The 13,801-nt window shown below is 38.0% G+C and overlaps 1 protein-coding gene across 2 annotated transcripts in view; it reads left to right on the forward strand.

The window, feature by feature from the left end:
- The first annotated feature begins 813 nt into the window (after positions 1-813).
- LOC145465389 (CD109 antigen-like) overlaps positions 814-13,801 on the forward strand; it is a 29,381-nt gene continuing 16,393 nt past the window's right edge. The window contains exons 1-17 of one of the 2 annotated variants that reach the window (XM_081449168.1): positions 814-932; positions 1,165-1,283; positions 3,152-3,315; positions 3,450-3,475; positions 3,580-3,745; positions 3,949-4,001; positions 4,330-4,347; positions 4,530-4,581; positions 4,722-4,798; positions 5,481-5,520; positions 6,037-6,121; positions 7,698-7,797; positions 9,602-9,865; positions 10,204-10,398; positions 11,647-11,757; positions 12,430-12,492; positions 13,271-13,465. In XM_081449168.1, coding sequence (XP_081305294.1) covers positions 1,222-1,283; positions 3,152-3,315; positions 3,450-3,475; positions 3,580-3,745; positions 3,949-4,001; positions 4,330-4,347; positions 4,530-4,581; positions 4,722-4,798; positions 5,481-5,520; positions 6,037-6,121; positions 7,698-7,797; positions 9,602-9,865; positions 10,204-10,398; positions 11,647-11,757; positions 12,430-12,492; positions 13,271-13,465 — 1,671 coding nt within the window. In that variant the 5' untranslated portion in view covers positions 814-932; positions 1,165-1,221. Of the gene's footprint in view, positions 933-984; positions 1,074-1,164; positions 1,284-3,151; positions 3,316-3,449; positions 3,476-3,579; positions 3,746-3,948; positions 4,002-4,329; positions 4,348-4,529; positions 4,582-4,721; positions 4,799-5,480; positions 5,521-6,036; positions 6,122-7,697; positions 7,798-9,601; positions 9,866-10,203; positions 10,399-11,646; positions 11,758-12,429; positions 12,493-13,270; positions 13,466-13,801 lie in introns of those variants that run through there. The other variant, XM_081449169.1, reaches the window with a different exon arrangement.

The raw sequence follows: 13,801 nt of genomic DNA on the forward strand, positions 1-13,801 counted from the left end.
CCACCGATATGAAATGATTATATATATGCAAAACTAAAATAGAAATATTGTCATTATGAAATGACTGAGGCTGATCTAAAGTCAGGCGACTGAGAAACAAATTTTAGAGTGTAAACACGACCTCACAAGCAAGCCCATTGCTTAAACTAAATCGTGTGTAAATAAAGGTTGTTGTTGTTGTTGTTGCCGAGAGTGCATTTTGTTCAGCCGGTAAATACCAAATTCAGACAACACGAAATTACTCTTGTTGATAAATGGCAAATCTTCAGGAAGAATTTTAGACAAAGCGAATTTCATTAACACCATGTCATGAAAACGCCATGCAATTACCGAAACCTTTCTACTGTATTTTTTGGACACTGTTCGCACTCCAATTTAGTAAATAATCGAGTGTTTTTCAGAGAATTTTCCTTTAAACAAAACATCTTTTAATTGGTCTTTGCTTACGGTGCTAGCAGCTAAAATTTTAGTATAACATACATACGCCCACGCGCACGCTTAGGGTTGATCGAAACTGGGAATGTGCTTATTTTCGCACATTCTCAAGACTCCGTCGCTAATGGTATAGCTCGCAAAACTGAATTTGTACCGTCTTCAGATCTTTTACTATGCCGTTTTTCGAAAGTAGTAAGGGAATTTTCATGAAGTTCACGCTTTCCTTTGTCGGTGATACTAACGGTTCTAAAATTTATATAAAATTCATGAAAATAAATTTACTGAAAAAATACTCAAGAAAACCGGGTTTTTCCTAGCCCCCGCTGAGGTGACAAAATTAAAATTGCGCCTTGTAGTGACGTCATGAGTTGGCGCCATTGTACATTCAAGCCCTTATTTTTCTCGATCGACGAGCGATGGTGTGTTTTTGATGCAGCTGATTTTGGGATTTCGGCTCATCTCATTTCGTTACTGTCTAGAAGGCTGACCAAACATTGGTGAGACTCGATTCCATGTTATGCTGCAGCTTTGAAGCGTTAAGTTGTATTCGATGTCAAATTTCGTCTGTTCGATCGGTTATTCTGGTTTTAATTTGGTGTCTGCAGGAGCAAACTGTCATCGAACTGTACTGAACTACGGTACACTGTACCCAAAACATTATCAGAACAAAATATTGTTTTTTCAAGTTGTAGATCTTGTATGACTCAAACCTTTTTCTTTTGTTCACAGGCTCAAATCGTTGTTATCAACCTGGCCGTACGCGTATCTGATAAACTTCCTGCAGCCATGTTTGTCTTCATCGCGATTTGCAGTGCGTGTATAACCTTAACCGCAGGGGAAATAAACAAGTAAGCTTTAGAAAGAAAGTGACATGAAGCTTAATACACATTTTAAACATTAACTGTGATATAATACGACTTTAATTTGGGTCATTCTGATTGGAAATAAAAGACCCCGTTATCCAGGGTGCAGTACGTTCGATTTTACTCGAATGAGCTGTAGCTACCTCCTCATTTGCATATTCGAGATCCCGGGCAAGCAAGCTACAATTTCGGCAAACTACATTTACATGTAAGCTTACATCGATGATTAAAATCACCTGTTCTCCCATATATAAATAAGCTCAAGCTATATGGACGGTATGTGCCGCTGTGAAGGGTAGGGTTTTCAGGCAGTTTAGTCCAGATGGGATTAGGGTATAGAAATCAAATCAAATCAAGACTTAATTTATCCACGCTAAAGATTAATCAGTCAGACAGAAATCAGTCGGACAGTTTTGATCTAGAATAGGGTATAATTTAACGGAAAAGTGGCCAGTGTATAAATAATTTAAGTCTGCAACAGGATTCTTTGTCTAGGGTTCTAGAATGGAAAAGGAAACTTGGAAGTGACTTTTAAGATATTGGTTTTATAGTTAGCTTATATGTTGAACTACGATAGTGATAGAAATTGCTAGTCTGGGATAGGGTAAGGGTTTTTGATGCCTATAGTCTACAATAGGGTTGCCAAATCAGTTTGATCATGGTCTGGTATAGGGTAATGGTTTCAGTGTCCCAGTGGCATATGCCCGGGGGGGGGGGGGGGGGGGGCACCGCCATATATGGGCTATATAGGTATGTGCCGCTGTGAAGGGTATGGTTTTCGAGCAGTTTACTCTAGGATAGGGTATATAAATCAGAGCGTTTGGGTCTAGAATAGGGTATCATTTTTCACAAAACTGACTGGTTGGTTGAGGATTTTATCTAGAGTAAGGAAACCAGGAATTGCCACTCAAAAATATACAAAAAATTAAATCGGCAAGTTTAAATTTACGCAAATCAGCCTCAACAGTGTTGATAGATTGGTGGATTTGGGTAGTTTACTCTAGCATGGGTTAGCAAAATTCAGCTAAACTATCTCTGGTATAGGCTAAGGGTTCCAGGGTCCCAGTGGCACATCCCCACCCAGAAATTCCCAAAGTACCTCCCCCAGGGGCATATGGCATACCCCTTCCCAGAAGATTTATAAAGTACCCTCCCCCCCCCCCCCCCAGGATTGGATATGTAGACTTTTAATAAAATGCTGTCAGAGGGAGGGTGGATAAGGTAAGGTGAGGGCTGCTGGTCTCAATGTTAGTCCATTGCAGGGTTACTCTTCGGCATTTAATTTGCCAGTACCCATTTATACAACAAGGGGAGGGGGGAAGGCACTGTGTAAGTAATGTGACTTGTCCAAGAACGCAATGCAGTGACCCCAGCCAGGGCTTGAACCCACAGTCCAGCATGCTTGTAAGTGCCTAAAGTAGCAAATGCCTTAGCTTGTCCCAGACCTCCCTCCCTTTGCTATACACCCTTGGCCCTTTCCTCAGTTAGTTTTAACACTACAGTGGCGGATCCAGACCTTGAGCTAGGGGGAACGGGGGGCAGTTTATTTTTTTTGCTTGTCCTGCCAGCTTTTCTTCCTTCTGCAATTTTCTTTTTTTGACCCAAAATAGGGGGGGGGGGGGGGGGGCTGCCCTAGATCCGCCACTACACTAGTTGATATATCAGGAAGGAACAGCGGGAAAGGAATATTACTGAGCCTGAGAGGAAACAAACAAACTTAATAATAAATACTTATATTAAAACACCTCGCAATTCGGTTATGAAGAAACTTGATCCTGACTTCTGACATAATCCTACATTGTTGGTGTAGGCCTGGACTCTAGAGGTATATGACATTGCTATTTCATTTGCAGCACATACTTCATTACCGCTCCCAGTGTCTTCAGACCGGGGCAACCTTTGAAGATACGTGTGGCATTAAGTGATGCTGTTACTAGCCCAGTGGATATCACATGTGGTATTATGGATAACAAGCAGAAACGTTTGATTGTGAGTGGAAGTGGCATATTTAACAAAGGTAAGCTATGGTAATCTCTTTGATTGATTTTTTTTTAAATTTGTCATGCAGTACACAGTCATAAAGTTTTAACTTTAAAAAATAATACACTCAGTCTATAAAATTTATCTCTTTACTTGACTTTTTTTTGACAGGATCCCCAAGAGAATTAACATTACAGGTATTTGGCTAGTGCTGTACAGTTTATATGTGATCAGTTTTCTCAAGTTTTGCTTAAAGTTTTTTTTTTTTTAAATTTTAAACATCAATATTGTTTTTCCCCAGATTCCTCATGGCATGGCTTCTATTTCCATTTACAATTATTATCAGTTGTCTGTAAATGGCACTGGAGGTGCTAAATTCTCTGAAATGAGATATATTCGTTTTATGGAGAAGGGTTTCACAATCTACATACAAACTGATAAAGCTATTTACAAGCCAGGGCAGAATGGTAAGAACTGAATGGGATACAGAAAATTCTGAATCCCAACATGAAAATTATATGCTGTACGAGATTCTGCTGGACTCTATCTGGCAGAAAGGAAAATTGTACTCACAGTAATTTTTATAGATACATGTATATGATTTTTGTTATAAATGATCAGTTAGCAGAGCAACAATGTAATTTGTGCATGTGTCTTTTTTTTATTTTAGTTCTGATGCGAATCTTTGGAGTCCATCCAGATCTGAGAGTTTACACTGGCAATGTGAGAGATACAAATTGAATTGCATTTTCTTTTCATTGTTCTTTAGCTTATCATTGCACTGTCCTGCATAATGTGTCTTACCTGTAAATGTTTCATTTGTTGCTAAATGACGATGTGGACAAGTTGTTTGTTAAAAAGATATAGCGGTAACATAACTTTTAAGTTTAAAATATTTAAAAACAAGTTGAGGCAAGTTATTAAAGTAGTAAATGAAATATTGTACCTCTTGCAAACACTAATTAAAATTAAGTCAGTAATGGTTGCAAAATGTATCACTTATCATTAATTTAATTATTAATTTTCACTTGTGCTCTTTTTTCCCAATCAGTTGACAGTGGACATATTGGTAAGTGAAATGACATACATGTATAGGATCTAATGAATTGACTTCAGTTGGTAAACAGATCTTTAAGTTGGTTTTGTGTGAATTTATTTATTAACATGTAGTTGTTTTCTGGTGATTGTTTTAATGTTTCATATTTTATTTAAACTTAATGCATTAGTAATTATTGTTCACTGACTATTCAGGATCCCAATGGAAACAAAATGGCACACTGGGTCGATCTTGACAGCCCATCAGGTTTGTACATGAATGTCCTTGGTTTCATTGTTCTCTGCATGTGCTGCCAAAGCCCACTTACAATTTCAGGATTCCAATGGTATTATTTGTAATGTAGGACTGGTGTAAGTAATTAATGACTTGGGTAAATCTTTTGTTAGGTGTGGTTAAGAGAGAATTTCTTCTTTCTACGCAACCAGTTGAGGGAGATTGGAAAATTTCTGTGACAGCAGCAGAGGTGAGGAAATTGGTACATCCACATGCCATACTCAGTAAGCTGAACTGATCCCATGCATTCAATGCTTTCTGAAGCCCAAATTTTTTTCAGGCTAAAGCTTTATTTTTGCAAATGTGGTGTAATATTATTAATTTACAAGTATAACCACAACTTGGTCTTATGTTATTTCAATCAATAAAAATCTTTCACCTGCAGCTCAAATACCGGTAATTTTACAGTGTGATATATAGATAAATATTTGATATTGTCTTTATATTCTATGGTTATATTACATTTCTTTATGTGCAGTGTTACAAACTTTGGCTGGTTCACAGTTTACTTGACACCTCAGTTGGCAGAGCACTGCACTGGTATTACAGTGGTCATACATTCAAATTGACTCTCCTCTACCCTAATGTTTTTCCAACTACTTTTATTACAAGTATGCCAATACTGCATTACTGTGATGTGGTCTTCCTTGTGTAAACTGATAAAATTACATGTCCAGTGGAGTTCTTATTTTTTGAACCTCCAAGGAAGTACTAAAATTGGTTCGAAAAATTGGATAGTTTGAGAAACCGGTTGCAAAATTACAGTGTTCCACTGAGGAGCAGAAAGACTTCTGGTTCGTCAGGAGGCTCCAAAAAATAGGGTCAAAGAAATCGGGATTCCACTGTAATATTGGTTGCTTTTTTTTCATTAGGATCAGAAAGCAGAGCAAATCATTGAAGTTAAGCCTTATGGTTGGTACATCTGTTAAATAATAGTCTGTAATTATTAATTAAAAAAATAATTATGACTGGACGCATGCATATACATGTTTACATATATGCACAGTATATCAGTGAGAGTTTTTTTGTCCAGGGGAGCTTAATTACCTGTCCATTATTTCATCAAATGAATCAAACTTAAATATTTCAGTACTGCAGATTAGTTTTGCCTCACTTTTCAAGCACTAGCATGAATAAATTACTGCTTACCCAACCGTTAAGCCTGAAAATTGGTTTTCCTTGCACAAGCTGTACCATGCCAGCGAATTTAATGCTGGTAGGTGACCCTGAAATGGATTAGTATGATCCATCCAGGGGGAGTAGAAATACTCCTGGTTGCTTCATTCTATGAAAACCATGATACATTAAGTGGGGCTGTTATGGACTACTAACCTGACACAGACTTACACATGAGTTCTGCCACTGGACAGGTGAAATTTGATGGGTATTAAATGCTTACAAATTCTGTAATAATATCTCCTCTGGCAGTTCTTCCCAAATTTGAAGTGAAAGTCAAGCTTCCAGCTTATGTAATTGAAAAAGAGAGTAAACTCCATGGTTCTGTTGATGTCAAGTAAGTCTTTTTCTTGATAATATTGAACATTAGTATAATTCCTAGAGGTGAATATAAGAATTGGACACTCTGATTGGTTGAAAAGCTCATCATATGACGCTATATTCACCCCGCTAGAGCTTGGTTACTAAGCTCGCTATCTTTGCCATTTCTGCAACATGGTGGACGGTTGCTGAATGAAGTTTTCATTTATTCGAAAGACATCACTCCAAGTCCAGGATATTTGAGAGGACGGAGAATTTTCAAAATGACTGCTGTCACCCTTGGACCAAAAATCTTCTCAAGAACTCGTATTCAAGGCTTTTAAGAATCGTAAATGCAGTGGTTGCGTCGATGGCCAGCAGGTCGGATCGATTGACTGAAATTTATTTTTCTTCAAACTAAAGCTACTCATTTATACTTGATGATGACAACTGTGAATGAAGTCAACAACAGTAAAACAAAGGTACCGGATGAATTTATTTTTCATAGTGTTTCTCTCGTTTGTTTTACTGCCAAACTCGATGAGTAAATTGATTGACAATCGATGTACAAGTAAGCTTAAGTATTTTATGTTTAAAACCACGGCTGCATGCGTGTATGCACAGGAACAATTGCGTCTGTGTTTTTATGTTTTAGTCTGTTATTTTGTAGTCCTTGATATTCACCTCTGAAAATTATACTAAAACAATCATTTTTCTCAGGCTCAGTGAACATTGGTGAATATTCACCAATGTTCATTTCGCCTTTGGTGAATAATTATTAATTATATTCTTGTCTGATTGAATATTGAACCATATTATTCCACAAATGCACTGTGAATGTGAGATGGTACATGTAGGTAGCCATTCTCATAAACATCTCATATCCAACAAGCATGAGTGGGATAATTTTTTTTTTGAAAATGCCCCCAAAATAATTATTGACAAAATAAAATAAAAATAAAAACACCCCCAAAAGATCAGGCGTATGTTTACCAATATTTGTAGAGCATGGTATAGTTAAAAAATAGCCTCCATTTGCCGCAGAAATATGCTTGGATATTTGTCTGTGACCATTACCTGCTCTCAGAAGCGAACAGTTTTCGAAAACTGTGATCTTTGAGGAACAGATATTAATATGCCCAAGGACAAATATGCGAGCATATTTTTGTGCCAAATGGAGACTGTTGTGTTTAATATCCTTCAAATGTTTTTCACAACATGTGCAGTTTTGAAAATTGAGGAATATCACTTGGATATTCCCCAATTTTAACCAATTGCACATGGGTGAAAAATATTCGATGGGTTATCATGGTTCATATACACACGTACATGTACCGTGATGGCTAAACCAATGAAAACTTTTGAATTGCATTATCCAATGATCCAGTTTTTAAAAAATAATACTAAATATATTATTCATAATAGATGCCCCCCTCCCCCCCTCCCTCCCTCCACTCCTACATTGCTTAAAAGAAATCCTCAAAAATTTGCAGGGATTATCTTGAGTTGACCAATCAGAAACAACATCAGGAACATGACAAGGTGTCCACTTATTTACATTTTTGTGCCTTAAATTGTTTTTTTCTAATTTTTTATCTTTCTTATTCTTGAAGGTACACATATGGCAAGGGAGCTAGAGGAAGAGCAAATGTTCAGATTTATTTTAATACGCATGGGTGGGAAAAGAAACTTTCTCTCGCTAAAGACATTCTTGTAAGTATTCCTAATTGTTTCTTTAACTCCTATGGATCAGCACATTTTTTTGTACATGCTCTAGATTATTGCTACGGATATTTCAATATGTATGAAAATAAGCTTGTAAAGGTCAAATTTTAACAATAAATTACATGTATGTATTGTATGTACTGGCATTATCGGACAATCTAGTCCATAATTTTAGTGTGTGTTAGTAATTGTACATTTCCTTAAACATTTTCTGAGATGGCTTTGGAGTCCGATTCATGATCGACAGATGCGGTGACAAGAACCACAGACATAAGTGGAATCAGTGGGTGGAGCAAGGGCACTGGCCTTCTGACGTTCTCTCCTGGTATCCACTGTGATGTGCAGAAGCTTTTCTCCCTCTCGTAGGGCTTCGGTGCAATTTGTTTTCCACGCACTCCTGGCACTGGCAAGAGTCTCCCACGAATCGATCAGAAGACCAATGGCCTGCATGTCCCTCTTCGCCATGTCCTTGAAACGGAGCTTCGGTTGTCCTACCAGGCTTTTTCCTTGTACTAGTTCTCCGTACAAGAGTTGCTTGGGAATGCGGCCCTCATCCATTCGATGTACATGGCCAATCCACCGCAGACGTCTCTGGCGAAGAAGGGTGTATACAGAGGGGATGCCTGCTCTCTCTAAGACAGCACTGTTCGTAATGCTGTCCTGCCAGGAGATGGAGAGGATGCGCCGCAAGCAGCACAGCACACATTCAGGCATTTTTCTTGTGCTGCATACGTTGTCCAGGACTCGCTACCATAGAGGAGTGTGCTGATGTACATATACATCATACATGTATGAGCTCAAAATTTTTATCCCATAATAGTTGAACCCCTACCCCTCCCTCTCCCCCTCCCTCTCCCCTCCCTCCCCCCCTTCCCTTTCTCTCTCTTGCACTCCTCTTCCACAGGTGCTCAACTGAGCCAACCCATTGCGAATAACAGAAGTGCAAAGATGGCTGGTCTGTTAGTTATACTGCCATCATCATGACTGTAAAGCAAGCCTGAGCATACTCTTTTGTATTGGTATTTGATTCATGACATAACATGTAACATTTTTTTTTTCTCAGTTTGTCACAAAAGTATCACTGCATTATTTCATTTTCAATCAGCTACAATCAATCAATCAGCGGTGTTCTCCATTGCCATCGAATATCTTAATGTTTTTGTTTCTGTTTCATTGTTTTGTTTGTGACATTATACCTGGAAATGGCAATACATGTACTTAAAATATGAGCCACCTGTAAGTGTATTAGACCACATTAATAAAGGTTGCTTACTTTACTTAACTTACTTACACTGTACATAAAGTCTACAATGTACATGTAGCAAGAATCCTTTTGGTTACTTTCTACATATAGCTGGTGTGAACCAGACTTTTAGCCAGGTGGCCATCTGGCTTTCTTGGGGATGGCCACTTTTCAGGAGAAAATCGATTTAAATAAAGCAGAGATCTTGTTGATTTGCAGTCAGTAATTTCATAAAAGTTTGAACAAAATGACTTATAATAATTGCTATAGTGATTCTGGAAAGGCTTTTGAACACACCGTCTCACCATCACCTTATTTCTACTTTTAGTTTCCTTCGGTTACTTCATAGGTGAATACCTGACACTCTTTTCTGTTTACATCAGTGTAGAGCAAAATGTGTGTTACCAAACTGATTTCACTGGAAGGACTTTGTGTAACCAGCAAGAAGCGTTCCTCATGGGAAGTGCTTGTTGGTGGCTAAATGAAGCAGGCAGACAGTGTACTCTATGTTAACTAGAAAGTGCGGCTGAAGTTGGTATATTTTTTCAGGTTGTCGATGGCAGTGGCTCATTTTCCTTTGGAAAGACCTTTATTCTTCAGCTATTTAAAGACTCTTTTCAGTATGTTAGTGATGCAAGCATCCTTTATAAATATGGCTACACACTGATGGTCAATGCAACCTTTCATGAGGACCTCACAGGCAAAGTAGCTAGCAGTCAAGGAAGCGTTTCTTTTTATGAGATGGATGTTAAGTTGAAATTTGCAGAATTCAATCCTCAAAACTTCAAACCAGGATTACCTTTCAAGGCTTTGGTAAGTTGGATCTTAGTCCAGGCCATCAAACATCAGTGTCATCAATGAAAATATTCTGACTAATTAATGGTGTCAATAATTTTTGAACATGTATTTCATTGCATGTCATGTCATCATAGGCATTCATTAGTTTGGAATACATCACAAGACCAATAAATTATTTATCATGGTGCAGAAAATTCAAATAATTTTGTTGGATTGCATATACATACATACATACATATTGTTAATTGGGGACACTCCACAGTTGCAGCTACATCACAGACAAATCTTGCATTACGAAAAATAGTGATCAGAGTACGTATTAAATTTATTTGAAATAAATACTTCTTTTCTAGCTTCAAGTTGTCCAGCCTGATGGTGAACCAGTCAGTCCAGATAAACTGCAAAAACTACAGGGTAAGGTCAGAATTACAACAAAGTACGACTGGAGCGATAAAGGCAGTGAAGAAGTCTTACCTCATTTTGATGACGGAGGCATCATTATCACAAGAAACATCCCTTCATCAGCAGATTACTCATTAAGTTTACAGGTTTGTTTCAGAAACTGTCTTCTATGTTTTAATCCTCTTAGCTGGGATCACATTATGCAATCATGTTGTCCATAACATAAACATTGAGTAAGGCCAAGAAATGTGTACGATTTGACCAGATTAATTCAACTATACATATACAATGTGATACTACATCATTGACTCAAGTGTTAAAACATTTATCTACCTGTAAAGGTTTATTTGGACCAATCTGCAGTAGCAATTTACAGGTTGTTTTATTATTTTACAAGAGACTTTTTTTTAAGATGTAGCAGGATGTTTGGCAGTGATTCTTTCAAATCTTTATTAATAATTTTTTTTTTGCCTGGACACTTTTACCAATAAATTTTAGCCACACATTTATGTTAATATACCCCTTGAGCTTGGGCAGTTTGTTTTCTTATTTCAGACCACGTGATATTCTCTAGAGAATTGTTCTGTTATCCATCTTAAAATTGTTCATTCAATAGTTACACAGGACCATTTGAAGATTTGAAAGCAAGACTTCTCAAGCAGGGATGTGATTATGCTTTTAGTCACCTGTAATGCCTTGTTCTCCATGCCCATAGCAAATTTGTTACTTTATGGGTGAATTTTATCAACAACAGGCAATTTCACGTGCAACATCAAGAGAAAATCTAGCGTACTCAGCCATAACATGTGTTATATGGGTTATCCTTTAATGACAGCCCTGTCAAGAGTATCATCACATGGTCTGTAATGGGGCAACAAACTGTCCAGCTAAAGAGGTCTATTGATATGGAATTTTCATTCACAAATAATTCAATAACTCAATCTGTGGGCATACATGTAGTAAATAGTGTCATAGTAATGTACATGTATTAGGGAATGATATTCGAAGCAGATGTTTTTTTTTTTTGCATTTTATGCCAGTCTGCAAAGGTTAGTACATTAAAGCAAAGCAAACCATGGATCTGTTTGATTTATGATTTTGAGCATGATTGTTTAAAGCAATCATAGTCTACAAACAAGATCTTCAAGACTAAAAGTGCTGTCGTTTTGTGCATGGTCTTGTTGGGTCAATTGTAGTGTAAAATTAGTCTGACAGTTTCCTAAGTGTGGTCAGACTGACTGTTATTTCTACCAATGGTCCAGAATTTTTATTAATGTGAAATAGTAGTTTTGTTGGAAAACGTTTTTGTTATTTATTTAGTCAAACCGGTTGATTGTCCTTGAAATTAGATAACGTTTAGATTTCATCAGCAGTTATTTCTGGTTATTCCACAGGCAGAATATTCAGAGGGTCTGAAGACAGTAAAAGCATCTTTGTCAGCATCCAAATCATCTTCTCCGAGCAACTCATTCATGCAGTTATCAACTCCCACACCTTCAGTGAAGGTTATTATTGATTAGTTAATCCTTAAGGCATTATACTTGGTAATACATGTATATACAGTGTACGTGCATGAGCTGGTGGTAGGTTTTCAACCTTTCAGGAGTGACACAGCTGGTCCATGGATCTACTGATTTGCTGTCTGACATTTAGCCTGACATATTTTACCGATTGCATGACCTGCTGACTCCTGAGTCACTGACATTGACCTACAGATTGATTTAATACACAAACTAATTAAGCAAGTACTGACTGATGAATGGCCAGGTGGACAAACAGATTGGCTTACTGACTCACAGACTGGATTACTTACTGACTGACTGACTGACTGACTGACTGACTGACTGACTGACTGACTGACTGACTGACTGACTGATGGATGGATGGACGGAGGAATGGACTAAGGAACTCCTTGTATGACTGACAGACAGAATCAATTGACTAACTGACTGACTGGCTGACTGATTGACTGACTGATAGATGGACAGACAGAAGGACAAAAAGACAGACAGATGGATGGACTGAGTGACTAAATGAATTACTGAATAACTTGACCAACTGACAGACTCACTGATACTCTGATGTAATTATGGACTGACAGACGGACAGACAGGTGGATGGGCTGAATGGGATTAATATTTTTTATTTGAAACTGATATAGGTATCTCTTATTTTAGGCTGGTGAGAACATTGCTTTGGATGTGGAAGCCACTTTCACACTCTCAGAGTTAAAATACATGGTATGCTCATTGTTTTAGATAGAGCCATTCCAGTCTGAGCTGAATGCATAAGTCACAAAAGGCACAACATGTGGTAGACCTATTCACAAACCATGTAGCCCTAATGAAACTGTCACTTAATTTTGCTGCATGAAGCAGCCAATATAAATGAGATATCAAAATATGAGGCTGCAAAGACATCATAGGAGGTTTTTGCTCATTTCCGCTAATGAGATATCAAACCTGGTACATGTACATGGTAACTGGAAAACTCAGAATTCTTTCCCTGAATATACCTGTGTCACAGTAAACTACTCTTCTCTTCTCATATAAGTTTTTATTTTCCACTGGGTAAGATCATATTCCATCGCAAAATTACCCAGCTCAGCACATACATGTGTGTAACGTAACTGCAAAAGTTGCTGTTTGCATGTACCTGACAATTTGTTCCTTAGGTCAGAATGATTTCAACCGGGAATGTAGGTTAATTTGTGTCAAAGGGGAAGGGGGATTTGGTACCAATAACTTATTACACCAGCATTTGAGGAAATGTGCAATGACTGCTTGCATGGCCTAGTGGAGATGAAGGTGGATTGCAAAGTCAGAGATCAGGTGTTCAAATCTAGGTGGCAAGGCTAACAAGACTTTTTAATCAGGGTGCCACTGTTGTTCATCTCAGCCAAATGTACATGGCTTTGAATTGGCCAAGCTTTGAAAAAACCAGCAATGGCTGAGGAATGTCAAAAATTAGTACTGAGTGCTTTGTTCGTTTGTTTGTTTTTTTTGTTTGTGCAATTAGGTGTTGGCACGTGGAATGGCAGTAGAAACAGGTACGCCTGTTGTATCACCCGGTTCCACCAAGACTTCATTTAATATCCAATCCAAACCAGGCATGGCTCCTACTGCACGCCTGCTGGTCTACTGCATGAAGAAAGATGGCGAGATTGTGGTGGACACTCTGAATGTTAAAATAGACGACCCTTTTCAAAATCAAGTAAGGATCTTCAAGTGGTTTGTAGTTCACGTTACGTACAGCTGTAGGTGACAGAGTAAGCGCATCGGAAAAGCCAATAATATATATGAAATTAAACACGTTAAATCATAGATGTGTCTTCATGGCCATAGCAGGTAACCGGCAAACCGAGGCACTTGCCTCAGTCATTTCTATTCTTGCAGTTATGTAATTGCAATTTAATGGAGTTAATAATAAGGAGCGCAAGTCTTGCCTTTACGGCCAGCAGCGTTTAGACCTGCGCGTGCGCCAAGATTCCACGTGTTCTTGGGCCACAAGGCATTCAAGTAGTTTTAAATTGTCAGCGCTTTCCTCGAG

Source organism: Orbicella franksi, chromosome 13 (assembly GCF_964199315.1).
Source record: "Orbicella franksi chromosome 13, jaOrbFran1.1, whole genome shotgun sequence".
In the NCBI taxonomy this organism is placed as follows: Eukaryota; Metazoa; Cnidaria; class Anthozoa; order Scleractinia; family Merulinidae; genus Orbicella; species Orbicella franksi.